The 15,430-nt window shown below is 38.4% G+C and overlaps 1 protein-coding gene across 1 annotated transcript in view; it reads right to left on the bottom strand.

Moving 5' to 3' along the window:
* BCAS4 (breast carcinoma amplified sequence 4) overlaps window positions 1–15,430 on the bottom strand; it is a 40,044-nt gene that overhangs the window by 14,422 nt on the left and 10,192 nt on the right. The window contains exons 4-5 of the mRNA XM_032198242.1: window positions 12,921–13,022; window positions 10,563–10,697 (exon numbers count right to left, since the gene is read on the bottom strand). Coding sequence (XP_032054133.1) covers window positions 10,563–10,697; window positions 12,921–13,022 — 237 coding nt within the window. The remainder of the gene's footprint in view (window positions 1–10,562; window positions 10,698–12,920; window positions 13,023–15,430) is intronic.

The raw sequence follows: 15,430 nt of genomic DNA, 5'->3' as shown, positions 1-15,430 counted from the left end.
TCTTATCTGGTAGTTAGGATCTTCCATTTCACGTCAGAGCTGAAGCAGCTATGGTCCCCTTTTCAAACAGGAACTTGGCCTTCCATCCTATTTGAATAAACTACTATTAGTAGAGGGAGGACCATATTTTTACAAAACCCTTAACAAAATTAGACTTAAAAACTTATGGCAGGAATATCAACTAAGCCTTTAAAACATACTATTTTGGAACTGGTTGCTCACAATTTGTTAACTCTTCCCATGCACTCATGCTTACAGCTTGCCAGACAAGGAATGCTCATTCACAGGTTGACATAGTTTTGACAAACTAAGCAATCCATGCAGAGAGGGATTAGCTGTATAAAATCCCATGTGCGCATGATTCTCAATTACCAGCAACCACTATTTGTTTTGTTTCTTACTGTGAATGCAATTTTTGGACCTGGCCTAGTTTCAAGTGTTATTAGGTAGATAGCATGTCATATTGTAGGAAGGAGTCTTAGGCATGAACTGAAAATACGCTGAATTTGATCATCCCATTCTAGGCAGTTTTGCTGCCAACATGGGCTATATATAGCCTATATATATATGTAATAGTTTGCATTCATACTTTGAATGCAAGAATGCAAGCAGATCATATAGAAATATGGAAGTGTTGTCTGATTTGCAATATAAAACTTTGTTTTTCATATTCTTGCCTGAGATGTGGGACTATTCAATAGAAATAAAATAGCAAGACATACGATTCAGATATGGAGCTGCTCTAAGGTATTGTATCACTGCCCTGCTCAGAGCACCATCACCAATGCAAGAGAAAATGCTGTATGCTGTTGTCTACTATGGCTCCTTTTGCCTCTTTTCATTTTACTATTAATGGCAAAAATGCTAAAACCCACAAGCTCAGTGTCTAGAAACCTCATGCTTTCCTCGATTACTCCTAAAGGATCCCTTTACTGCTGAACCTCAGCACATACCATCAAATATTTCAAGTGGAACAAATTCATTAACTTGTAAACACTACTTAACTAACTGAACGCCAGTGACAGAAACCTAGAGCACTGTTAAATCAACTTCAAGCAGGCACCGCATTTCATGTGTTAATACTTGCCATCTGCTCATGTTGCATTTTTTACCACAAGAAAAAAATGTGACTGCTGAGTAAAGACACTTCAAAAAAAAAAAAAAAAAAAAGAAAGAAAGAAAGAAAGAAACAGGAGAAACCTGGCCTCACTTAGCCATAAACTATGGGTTCATTTTTTATTTTTTATGCACACATGCACTAAGAACAGAAAAAAAAAAAAAGTAAAATAGTCCTTTAAGTTACTGCTGCTTATAATAGCTACACTAGGAAATTTTAAAGATAAAGAAAAAAAGAAAGTGCCTGTGCATGTTTGGTACTCCAGACAGCAAGAAATTTGCCTCGGGGAGAAACAGTTTGTAAAAGAGCTGGGGGAAGGGAAATATGCTGGGAGACAGCATGCAGAAGGGAACCACCGTGTGAGTGTGCGTGCGTGCACATTTGTGTTGAAGGCCCTGGAAAAAAATGCTAGTCACTACGGCTCCTAGAGGCTCCAGCACAGCAAAGCACCTTTCCTGCAACGCATCCATTACGCGGACAGAAGTGCCCGCCAGCCACAGAAAATGGCCCAGCCAGAAGGGATGGAACCCTGCAGATCGAAGGTTCCCCACTTTGTGAAACATGCGATTTTTCAGCGAGGATTAGAAATCAACTTAAAAACAAACAAACACACCCTCCTAACTTCTTACCCCCTTGAAAACTAAAGGTGTTCAACATTTTACCCTAAAAGTCAGGCCTATGACGTAGGGGATGCTAAGACATGATGGTAAGCTTCATTTTCGTTTGATGGTATTTCATTTGATACTCAGTGTGTTTCTAGTAATATTCCTAAAGAGCACTCAAACCTTTCAGTAATGCGAGTGAAAAGGAATTTGCTATGGCACAAGGTCACCAAGGAATAAATATTTCTGAAGCCATGAAGTTCTGATTAGCTATTGCCAAGAAAAACAAACAAACAAAACAAACAAAAAAAAAAACAGATCTGCATTTGTGCCTTTTAAAAACTCATGCTTTGAACTGGTGCTTATCATGAAAGCAGCCGATGGCTACTTTGGGGCATGGCACCTGCCATTAGTATGCCAGATCCGCTGAGGAGCAGCAGCAGCAGGGCAGTGGCTGTTGTCCTGATCTAGATGGGCAAATCCCAAAGCAAGTTTCCCTACAGAACCATGTGTGGTGATGGCGATCAAGGTAGAAACTTACCAACTGGAAAAAGAGACAAAACCTTTTCACAAAATTCACTGTGCAGTAACCATGCATGAACACTGGCTCCCATATACGCTCCTAGTTGCGATGATAAAGTCAGTCAGTGCATGAAACTTGAAACTGTAACTTCTGGATCAAAACCCATGTCATCCTTTTCCTATTACCAGTGCCTAGAACTGTTTTACCTTCACAAAACCACAGGCTCTTTGGATGTCTCTTTTCTTTGGGTGTATTCCTAACTTTACCTGCCATGATTTGATATTAGCAGAATTTTATTTGGCTGTTGGGCTTCTATTTATGATGACTGCAAATGATCAAAAACAAACAAACAAAAAAAACAACATAACTTTGGTCATAACCAAAGCAAGCAACTACTGGCCTACGTTGCACACGACTGAAAAAGGACACTAGCAGGATGTAACCATGTCACAAATATGTGAACACCAGACATTCTTAATTGTGCAAAAAAAACAAACAAACAAACAAAAAAAACTATCTGGCCCCAAATCCTTTGTATTTAAAGCTCAAGCCTCTTTTCTTCCACACCAGATCAATCTTTCCTCTCCACAAAGGAGACCAGGTGTTCCTTAAATTCACTTAGCATTTCACTCATTCTCACATTAATGAAACCCATATGTGTAAGTATTACCATCTTTAGTTCCTTACTTACTGCACTTTTCCTGAAACTTGAATTAATTGAGTAGCTTTCTCTGTACTAAAAAAAAAAAAACAAAACCGTTGCACAGATTTTATTAACAGCTTGCATAATTTTTAAGACTGCTGCAAAAATGTGTATTTACCTAGGACAGTTTTGATGCTTGAAAACAAGATGCACATCTCCCCTGTAGCAACATACAAGTTCCTGGTTTTGAAAGTATGTTGGACCAAGATTACCCCTTTTACTGCTACTTCAAGACTGCATATATTAAACTGAAAGCACAAAGAGAGAAGAGCTTGCACTAGGACAGCTGTAGTGATTTTCAACCCCAGTTGATTTCTGTCTCTTCTCTAGTGCCCCTCCGCACTGCATAAGCAGCTGCTAAACTGCCCCAGTTAATAGCCCAGCATATGAAAGAAAAACAAACGCTGGTTTCACGTTACTTCTGCATACCAACAAAAGATCCAGCCAAGTTGTCATGTTCATCAGAAAAGCCTGACAGCCACTTCACTTATTTGAGTTCAAGTTATTCCTGTCTCACTACTGCCATGTAATACAGGTATTTATTCTAGATGCATTTAATGTCTACCCATGCTCCTAGATGAAATGCAACTCTAAAAAAATAAAGGTCCCAACCAAAACTGATGTGAAAGACACACAACCACCGAGAGAACAGCAGTCATTCAAGAAAATGAGTCACAGAGGCAGCCAGCAGAATGCTGAAGGAGGCTTCCATATGTGACTGTCTCATACAGAAAAAAGAGAGGCACTGAAAACGAGTTGATAAAATATTTTCAGAAGGTGGTGGGCGTCCCAGTTAGAACCATCAGAGTGGCAGCAAAAGCAGGGGGAGAGTTAATTGGACATCTGTGTGAAAGTGAGGGAGGGCAGACAGGAAGGCAAGAATAAACTCCGTAAGCAGACCACGACATGGGGCGGGAGTAAGACTCACACTGCTCAGAGCACGAAAGTAGGACCCACGTTTGTCAGACTATGCCTGTTAAAAATTATAATTCCTTCAAACTGACCTTGCTTACCCAAGACATTTTGGAGAGCAAGCAACTTCATAACAGACTGTGGCCTTACACTAGATTTGTTAAAACAAAGAGGGGAAAAAAAAAAATGCCAGTGCCTCACTAACTTCACTCCTCACTTCATACACAAGTCATATCAGGTATTTTGGGGAATGCTAAAGTTCGGGCTGATTTCACAAACAACAGTATTTTGTGGATCATTTTGCATGTGAGTAGATATCTACACATACTTAGGATTAATTTGATTTGAAAGTATTTATGCAGGATCAAGATTTTCATTTCTCAGACCACCTTCATATTTCATTCACCTTAATCTATAAATGCACTTCCAGAAAAAAAAAAAAACAGTCATAAAAATAACTTGATTTACAGTGAAGGTCACAGCTGAGTATCACATCAGGATACTGTGAAAATCCACAAGCTACGTGTTCTGCATTATAAAAGACACATCAGAATAAGAATTCCTTTCCAATATTTTCTTGTGCCAACTGCATGCAGATTTTAACAGAGAAATTACTCTGTGTGGAATATCTGGAGTGAGGATTTTTCTGCATAAACCCTTTACTGCCTCACAGTATCTTCTTGGGTCTTGTACCAGTTTATCCGGTTATAAAATTGATTGTTCATTCACTTCTGAAAAATCATGTATTTACCTTAATCCTTTAAAAAAAAGGACTTGAAGTGGAAAGCTGAAGTGTTATCATAGTTCAGCAAACAAGTTTCACGGAGACAGCCTCCTACTTAATGTTCTGTGGACATTTCAATGTAGTGCCAGGCTGTACTGCAGATTTATGGTACAACTATAATAAAGCCATTTTTATTTCTGTACGCCTCTAATTCCCATCAGGATGATGGTACACATCTATCCTTTTGGCCACCATTTGTCTGGTGCGTTTACGCAGCAACGGGTTTGCGCCTGGAACTACCGTCAATTGTGTGCTTCAAGATGCACATCCCGAGCTCAGTTAAGCCATACAGCCCCTACCATAAGTTATGAATTGAACTTTTGTGTGTGTGTGTGTGTGTGTACAGAATAATTAAGAATAGGAACAAAATAAAGACGAATTTCTGTTTTTGTCACACAGACCACAATTTCTACAGACATTCCTCCGATGAGACACTATTACAGAAGTATATATTACATGGTTACAGAAATAAATGGAGGAGCATACCATGCCGTGGAGACAATAATCCACAAAAATATGGTAAAACAAAGTTCCCAACAAGCTCACCACAACTATGGCTGGCAAGAACATAATTTCTCAGTGGATTACAATACATTTGAGATGTTTAACCCTAACATCATGTAATCTGCAGTATGTTTCTGCATCTCAGCTAGAGTTTAAACCGTAGCTGGTAGAGCATAAACCAAGGAAAACAGCATAACCCAAGAAACACAGGAACAGGGAAAATAGTCATCCTTTGTTTAATAGAAGAGAATATTTTTAATATATTGCAAAACATGGTTAATATCTCTTAACACCAGAGATATAAATGGCACACCTGTAACAAAGAAACTGAGATGTGCGAAAAATGCAGAGAAGTAATTCTGCTAAGATATTGACTCAACCACACCTTTCACAACATGCTGCTCGGATGGCCTGAGGGCATTCATGCTAGAGACACAGCGGCCAAGTTTAAGCTTTTCTTGTTTTATTGCTTTTGTTTTTTAAAGAATCTATAGCAGCACAGCACACGTTTATGAAAAGAAACCCCGAACCACCGGAATCGTGAGCTATTTTACATGCATTGTTTTGTAACAATGACTGCACACAGTCCTCTTTAACAATGGATATGATGGCACAGAGCCTCACATGGAAGACAGAAATGACAGTACAAACAGAGAATCTGATACAACCCAAGACATCCTATATTGCCCCAAGAAAACAGGCTGGTGCAGAGCTGCAATGTATAACATGCAAATGCTTAAATCAATAGTGTGAGCAGGAGCCACTGCTTGCTGCATTCCTTACAGCCGCCGCCAAAAGGAATGTGAAAAAAGGGCAGGGTGGAGAGATGTTTACTGCTTATTGCTCTGGCACCAGCTAATATCTTTTCTGTAACTAATTCATTTTAACTCTGCACATGGCACTGTTATGTAAAATGTTTCTGAAGCAAAATTTTTTCCTGCTTTTCATGAGCAAGCATCAAAGCCTAGTAAACCACGTACTGCAGAATATATTTAAAGCTCATCAACACAGACCAATAGAGGCACTGAAACTGACCTCTGGAGGAGGAGCTCTTTACATGCAGAGGTTGGGTTTCTATTTTCTGGCACAGATCAACCCAGCTTATAGAAAGGCAATATTTTACAAATCTTTACATATGTAGCCAGAAGCTTTTGTCAGTGAGATGCAATTATAGTTTAAAAGCAATTTTGATGACAGAAATGAGATGAGAGCACTAATGTAGGTGGCTTTCTGACAAATCAAGTTTTTCCTGTTTTTTTCATTCATTTGATCTCTACTGGAATTTTGCAACAGGAATTGGCTCAGTCTCTTTCAAAACATGAAGGGCCTAATCCCTTCCCACTGGAGAACAGGAAGTCAGAAGCCATTCTTAGCACTGATTAAAAAAGAATCTAGATTGTTATTTTAATTTCACTGTTGAATGTTAACTAGATTCATTTATTTTTTTTTTGCTAACGTTTCAGCGTGATGGCTCAATTAAAAGCTGATTTCCTCCATGCGACACCTGTTTAGTACAAGAGCCCCTTTACAGAGAATGACTGGTGTAAAGGCGCAATCACACTACAACTTCTCCCTATGGCTGTGTATATAACTCATAACATGTGCTACCCAAGTCCTTATTTACACACCACTGTATTCTCTTGCTTTGGACACTCTAGCAATGACATTTCTAGTGCAAAGACTTTTCACACTTGCTGCAAGTGCATTCAGGCAAAATCATTCAGTAGGGAATGGGCAGCAGTTTGTATTTTGACTTCCATTCGCACCTGCTTGGAAACTACCTACTGTTGTGCATGTGCCTACTGGATGCTACAGCCCACGCTCCCCACTTCTCCTCCCCAGCCTCCTCTGATGTTCTCAGTGCCCTGATGTGAACGTCTGTACTTCTACTCCTGTGTGCAAGCCCCAAGCGCCCTCACCTCCTGTTCCTTCACACCAGTGGCACTGCTCGTTTGCGGTCCATGCACAGTGTTGCAGCTTCTCTCAAGTTGTCCTTAGCAGACGCCAGACTTCTGTAAAGAAGCTCAGACTCCACTTCAACAGCTGTGCAAGCTCCCTCAGGGAAGCTGGCGAATGAGGGCTAAAGCTTCAGGTAGCTGAAATCTTGACCTCTGGGCCTTCTACACCCCTTTGCTTGTATCTTCCTATTTTGAAGCGTTGCCTTTCTTGACATACAACCATTGCCACCTCTCTGCGGCTCCCAAAGCAGCTAGCAGATCAGTCCAAATCAGAATGGGACAGGATCAACCTCAAGCATAGCTGCAGGTAAAATAAACTGACAATACTTCATATCCCATTACTGAGTTCCCAGTTCAATTTACTCAAATCTAGGTGTCAGGGGAAAAAAAATAAAAAAATAAAAATCAACCAAACCAAACAAAACCATTAGTGAGCACCTTAGTCCAGACAAAACAGCAAAACCCTCCTCAGATGACCAGCTGCTGTTCTAGAGATCACATTAGTAGAAAATGGGGATTAAAAACAAACAAACAAATAATCTCTTTCCAAGCTCAGTAAGAAATTCTGAAAATTCCTAAGAGTATCATCAATAATTGACAACAATCTCATAACAATTAAAATTAACATGCTTTTAATATTAAACTTAAAAACTGTTATTGGAAAGAAATACAAAGCACATTAAGTTATGCTCCAAATAAAAATACACACTCATTGCTTGGCAGCACAAACCAAAACACTAAGGACACTTTGTGAGTACAATGGAAAGTAAGAAAATTAAAATGGAAACACTACTTTTTATAAGCTTAAAAGACATTTTATCTGCTTTCAATATGCCAGGCAATTGCAGGTACAAAACCCACTACCACTACAGTATTAAGGGTTTATGAATAATGATGTAAAAAGATCTACTTACAGTGAATTTCTAACTATCTGCTTCTTTACACTATGCGACAAAATTCCAGAACAATTTTTCAAGTACACCTACCATCCCTCTCTTTTCTGTATGCTTCTCAGACTGGGTTTTGAGTATCTGTCAAGCCATTCTCATTATGTTTGAAAAGAATATGAAACAAAAATATCTTGGTTTTCTTATTCCTAAAGTTTCCCAGTTTGGATCACAATCACCTTTGAGGGCAGTTATGAACGAATTTTTGCTGGTTTAGATTATGTAAAGAACAGTTTTACAGAATTAAAGCTCCCTAATTTGATGTTTGTCCTTCATAAATTATGACTTTTTCTGAGTACATGATAGCTAATTGTGAACGCCACGGATCTTTTCTACTTGCATATTTTCTCAGAACTGTGTCTGATCCACCATATATCAACCCCAGTTTTGGCTCGAAGAGGAAAAGGTAAACATCTTGTTAAATAACCCTCTCTTGTACCATGTTCTAGAATTCATGCAACACTGCGTTGGCAGCCCAGTAACTAATGGAATCACTTGGAGGAGAACATTTGCAGCATTGCCAATCAATGCCATTCATGAACTATGCTGTTGGTTTGACAATAAAAAGTCCCTGAAAAATCTAATGTGTATTTTTTCTTCATAGCACTAGTATGAGATTTTTGGAGGTTATAATTTTACAAGCCTTTCCCTGCAACTATACAAGGGTTAAAAATTATTCTAAAAATAAATCTCTGTCAAAAGTATTATCTAATGACACTGAAAGACATTTTCTGGTTTTAAGAAATGGCAGTTATCACAAAATGCGTGAAAAAATTGAAGAGTTACTGATGTTCAGTTTTGATCCATTGGAAAAGATACTAGCGATTTTTAAAAAAAAAAAAAAAAAAAAAAAAAACAACTCCCCACACTAAAGTTTTCTAAAATAGATTTCCTGTCCTTTCTCTAAGATTGCTGAACCCCATTCAGCCAGGGCACAGATAAAATCTTTGGACAAAAGATTTGAATTCACAGTTTCTCCCATACAGAGTTCAATCTTTACAGGAGAAAAGATTTTCTGCTACAGAGCTGCAAACTTCACAGGAGAAAGTTATTTCCTCTGTTCCATTCCCCCAGGAGGTGTTATATTCTTATAACCTGTCAGACTTACACAGTCATATTTGTAATTTATATTTAGTATAAGGTCGTTTCTTTTCAAACCACCTCTGGATATTCCTAACACAAAGCGTGAATTCTGATTATTCAATTTTCTCCCACAGGTTTGACACCTCTCCCAGTGTTACTGTGCATTGGAATTCTATAGGAAACAACTTGAATACCCAAACACAGTCAAAGATAAGGAAAAAAAAAAAAATTAAAAAAAGACTGCACCTTGCAATATAATGGCAAAACAATGGGAATCACTTTTCTTATCTGTGTTCATGCTAGCTAGCTCTCTCACCATGCTTTCTAGTTGTACTATATTTGGGGAAAAAGATGAGAGGAAGGGAAAAAGATCGATACAGTAGAAAGTTACACCATTCCCTATTTATTTTTCTCTTTTGTTCACTAATACTATCATTCCAAGATGCTTGCAAGTGTGAATACACAACTACACAATATTTGAGATTTTTCTTTATAAGGACAAAAAAATATATATTAAAAACATTGTATTATCTTTGAGCCCAACTCTAGCCAGCATCTGAGTAACTAGTCTGGCCTTCTCCGTTCTTCTTGGCATCCTGGTTATACAACATTATTTGTATAGGCAGACCAACCTTGCAAAAAAATCCAGCATTGATACTTTTCCCAGACTGGGTATCTGCTGCAGGCTTAACATGTTTGGAAAGTTTTAAGGAACAAAAATAAGCCAATTTAGATAACAAAATTAAGGAAAAGTATGTGTCGTTTAGCCCTTTTGAAAAGCTCCGTTGCCTTCATAATCTACAGCAGAAATTTTAAATTGGCAGAAAACTGTCCTCATATCAGGGACATCTTTTCCCATTGCTATGAAAATATTACCAAATTTGGACAAGTTACACTTTTTACTAGGGTTTTCTAAGATTCACTAGAGTTTGACAGCTAAATTATCCAAAGACCAAATCAGCATGCACCATCTTCTTTCCACACCTCTGCATAATCATTACACTCTGTGAGCAGTTAAGGTTTGTCCTGAACCTGTAGAAATTGAACTTCACTTCTGCAATGGAAGTTTACAGAGGTTGCTCTGACACCAAACAAAAACCTGAATTGGTTCAGCTGTCCCTATTCACTGATACCTGCATATTATTGCCTATCTGGTTTTATGCATATCAGCATAATACTGCACCATCTCTGTGAGGAGAAAAAAAAAAAAGGGGGCTGGGGAGTGAGGGGGGATATATGCACTGCTAAATAATTTCATTGAAAGAATCTGTTTAAAAAAAAAAAAAAATCCCTTCACAGAAGCAAACCACGGGTATCTCTTTTACACAACTTAAAATTAAAAATCAAATCTCCTGGAAGGCCACATTTGATCTATAAAAGGTATTTAACATCTTCCCCATCCTCTGAAAGCAGCTTTAAAAATACTCACGTTTTTAAAAGATGGGATAGTTGCACATTGAAACAGTTTGCAAACAGCATTAAGAAAAGTGCCATGGCTCTTCTCTGCTTCAAGTACTTGCTCTTCTAGGAAGGAAACATGGTGTGCAACCATTTTAACAAATGCCTATGGAGATAGGAGAAACACCTGATGAAAATTAAAAGCACCTGATCTCGATTTCAGCATTACCCTAGATAGAGATCTGAAGTCAAAGAAAAAGCATTAACAAGATATCAGGATGCACTATTGCTAATATAAATATCAAAGGGGCATATATTCAGAAGTAGGCTACAGATACTTATAGCCATCAGAAGAACCACTGTTCATGACCTAAGGCTAGTTGTTTTTTTTTCCCCTCTTTCTAAGGGCACAGCTTTGCTCCCTCTTCAGCACACAAATTAAGTCCTTCCATAGTGTCTAAAGGGCCGACAACATTTCAGCAGTGAGGTGAAAACTCCTCTGAGCCCACACAGGCACTACAACTTCTGGTGGGAGTGAGAAAGTGGCCACAGTGGTAGGAGGGAGGAGAAAGCAGAGGAAAAGATAATAGCAGGTGCCTTTAGCTAAAAAAAGGTCAGGAATGACTGACCTAAAGCATACATCAGTTCAGTTTCAGCTTAAATTTGAGCCATAAGGGAAAGCCAACTAACTAACTAACTAACTAATTATTTGCTAAAACACAAAACTATAAACAATTTTGATACCCACTATTAATGATTATGCCTTGTTTTTTGTTTTTTTTTGAGAGAGAGGTTGATCACTGCCCATTTTAGGGATAAGGTAAGGTTGAGCAAGTAAATTAGTTATTCCAAACATACCAGTGACAACATCAAAGTTAAAACCCAGCAGAATTTCATTCCATTTACCCATTACACAACAGTCCCTCCCTTTTCTACTCTTGGGGGTACAAGTCATTTTCTCCCTTGAAAATCCCTATGGATGATAAGCTTTAAATTTAAAAGTTCTAATTAAGACATTAACTACTGCTCAAATTGCCAATTTAATCTTGTGTTCTCAGATTACTGCCATTACAGCTGGTAAAGTCAGGGAGAAAAACTGATTTCTAATCAATGTAGGTATTAGCCTAGTCTGATAACACAGAACGTCTATCAACAAAAGTTTGCTGCATTTTTCAAGGGCAACCTGTAGCCTATCATAAAGATGGGCTATCTTCATAGTCCAAATTATCATCTTCCTACAGCTGTATTAAGGGAACTGGGTAAGAGGGCAGAAAGGGTGTTTTTCCCCTCTTTGTATTAGAGGGGGGGGAAAAAAGGAGCTCTGTTGCTTGCCATACTTTTGGGATAATTAATTGCTTAGTTTTTATTTTCTTCTTCTGTTCAAAGACCCAGCTTAAGTATACATTCAGGTATAGCCAAATTGTCAAGTGTGCTATTTCTTAGACGAGGGTAACTCAGTTCTGAAAATCAGACAGGTTTCAGTTGACTCCCACTTTTGTTCTAAAATGCCTTGCCTCAGTTTCCTGTGGCAATCTTTCTCCTGGTGCTGTCCATAAAATACAAAGTGTTTTGATAAATCTGTTATCAAATATAAGTGTAAAAAGGCAAACTACAAAAAAAAAAAATAAAAAAATTGCATTTAACAAAACTTGCTGAAAGCAAAGTCAATTGCCCTGTCTCTCCCACAGCTGTATACCTCATCAGAGAATATTACCACTTTGTACAGGGGTAGAGCTTGAAGCTTAAGAACTGCCTATCTGGAATTAATGCCACAAACACTCCGTTTATTTCACTTCTAAGTCAGTTAAAAGTGATTTTAAGCATTACACAATTTATCTCATCATGTTTTAATTATATTCTTCCTAGAGGCAAACTTGCCCTTGGTTGACACAAATTTTAACATACTGCTTACTAAATATGGTGAGGGCATCTTACTGAGTCATACTGGCTTCCCTCAGTCAGGATACAACAAACACCAAAATACACGGCAGAAGATGGGGGCTCAGAGATCTCCCCGCAACTACATAAAGCTATCAGGAACAGCTTGAGTATGTTCAGCACTGGATGCAAGACTTTAATTTTTTTTTTAAATTTATAAGTGGTTTCACAGACACTCCTTTGAGTCACAAAACAAATTAACATTACTAGCATTATTATTAACATCAAAAACATAACTAGTGCTTTTAATCCAGCATTAGGAACTGTAGAATCCGCAGCAATAAATTACTCTGTGATCTTCCAAAACCATAAACAATTGCATGGGCTGGACCACAGGTAAGAATCACATTGACTGAAAAACAAACACAAGTGCTTCATGCAAATACCTAGACAGTTAACCTATAAAACACACAAAAAGAAGGATGTAAACTTTCCAATACAATTAACAAACCTCCAATTTATCAATTTTGGCATAGACGTGGTTCATTTCCAGCACCTTGTCCTTAATGAGTGGAATGGTCTCTTCCAGGATCTCTGATGTATCGCTTCTAATCTGCATTGAAGAAAGAATATCACATGAGAATGAGCTTTGATGATAAATTCTTTACTATTTTTTTCATGTTAATATTTCAAAGTACTTCTACTCTGAAACGATATCATAAGGGCCCTTTGGTAAGTATGCTGTTAAGCAGAGATTGGGAAAAACACATTTTCTCAAGTAATCAGAGACAACAAAACAACCCATAGCAGCTGACAGGGCTCTGACCTCAAAACCAGCCTTCCTCTTCTCCCCAGATTTCCACGCTACTCCTCCCAAGACACTTCTCACTTTCCATTATGAAATGCCGCAGACATGAGGGGTAATGAAGGATTTAAAATGAAAATCAATAGTTTTTGAAAAGGATTTGAGTTAGCCTGTGGCAAATTATCCTCATTCAGGGGTAGCAGGAGGTCACTCTTGGCTATCAACTGGTGCTAAAAGACCATTTACACCTAAATAGTACAATTCAATTTGCAATGCAGTCTGATACTAACACCAAAACAGAGAAAAAGCTTGGTCAGATCTTTGATTACACCACTTGTAGCATCTAGTCTCCAACGGGGGCTCAGGACAGCGGGAATCTTCATGCAAAGTTCTAGTGTAAGCACCTCAGAGAAAGTTTCTGCTCCCAGCACCTGTCAGCTTCCACAACTCTAAGTGCCCTAATGCAGGAATTTTGTTTGGTTGCTAGTAGAACTAAGGTTGCTTGTGACCTCGATATGACAGCCTGAATTTTATTTGAAATTCTGTTAATGTTTGTGTTAGCAAGAATTACCTGATTCCCTACATAAACAACTCTGAGTGTTTTGTTAGGTGGCAGTAAGACGCACCTCCAGTCAGAGGGCTACAGCTAACAACGTACAAAAAAAAAAAAAAAAGATGGATAGGCCAAGAGCTGGGCTATGCTTTATAAATTTTACTAAGTACTTAGAAATTTTATTGATGATACGACTCTCTTTTTTTTTTCTTTTTAAAAGAAGTAGTGTTTTTAAAGGCTTAGAATGGACGAAGCTAGATACGTATAAAATGACTCCTAGTAAGATTTTATAGCATTTTTATTACCAGCATGAGTAAACGCAGATCAAGTGCTTAATAGTGCTATAAACATTCTGAGATATGAGATCAAACAGACATATCAAAATAGTACTAGCTTTCTACTGTAAACAAACCAACAGTGTCTCCTGTGTTACTGGTCGTAGCACTACATCCACCCGGCGGTGAAGCAACTGCAGACACAGCCACACGCTGTTATCTTTCCACTATGTGCTTTATATCCAACAGAAAACAAGCACAGACAGATGGGCCACATCCCTGTAAATGGAGTCAGACTTATAATAAAAATGCAAAAAGAACAGAAAATGAAGGAGCTAAAGCAGATGAATTCCAGAGTTGTCCTATTGAATTTTTGGGGGGGTCGATAGTAGGTGGGGGCATGCCAAGCCCAAACCTCTATAATAAAGGAGAAGTGAAAAACAAATTGGTGATCTGAGGTGAGGTTCACACTCAGGTAAATTACATCAGAGTATAATTTGAGCCTGTAATTCCCAAAGATAAGGTAACAGACTAAGAAACTTGTTCACTAATATTCCTCTCAGAAAGAACTACAGCAAAGCCACTCTTACAGCTAAATGCTAGATAGCTTCTGTAAATATAACCACAGTTTGGGATATAGCCAGAAAAAGAGAGATGTTGTACAGACCCAGTACAAAAACTATCAACATAACAAGGTCATAGCAGACACGGAACAAATCTAAACCATATTTATTTGAGGGTAAAAGCAAACAAGCAATACAAGATAGAGGAGAGTTGCTTTTCCAGCAAGCAGCCTGTGATGGAAGGGAATGACATGCAAATATGATTCAAGAAGAGTCATTCTGCAGCAGTCTGCAGAACCACAGCGACAGAGGAGTTCAAGAGGAGCCAGCACACGACAAAGGGAAATGATTCTCTTGGTACAGCAACCTCTCACAAGCCAGGGAAAACAGGACTGGTATGAAACCCCACGTTATAAAACAAGATTTATTTTCCGTTGTGCAATTATTTTACTTCATTTACTGAAGACTTATCTGAGTGCTCAGCACAAGCACCAGAACACAGCAGTCCTTGGGGGAAAATAAGAACAAAACTAAACTCTTCTCTTACTGGGTTTTACTATGCTAATTTGAGGAGTGAGTGAAGGGAAGGGAGGTTTGACTGGACTTTGTCTTCTAATAGTTCAAATCAGCAAGACAAAGCCCAAGGAGGCAGCAAAAGTCACTTAGCAGACAGCACAACCAGAGTATGAATGATGAATTAGGACACACACCAGGAACAGCACATTGCATGTAGGGCAGTGAGACCCAATTCCTGCATACACTGCAGTTCAAGCTGCACCAGTTAAACAAGCATGCATCCTTGGTATTTTGTCAAAAAAAAAAAAA

The sequence above is a fragment of the Aythya fuligula genome, chromosome 16, assembly GCF_009819795.1.
Source record: "Aythya fuligula isolate bAytFul2 chromosome 16, bAytFul2.pri, whole genome shotgun sequence".
Lineage (NCBI taxonomy): Eukaryota > Metazoa > Chordata > Aves > Anseriformes > Anatidae > Aythya > Aythya fuligula.
Note: the sequence above shows the minus strand (reverse complement) of the source record. Positions and strands in the feature narration are given on the sequence as shown.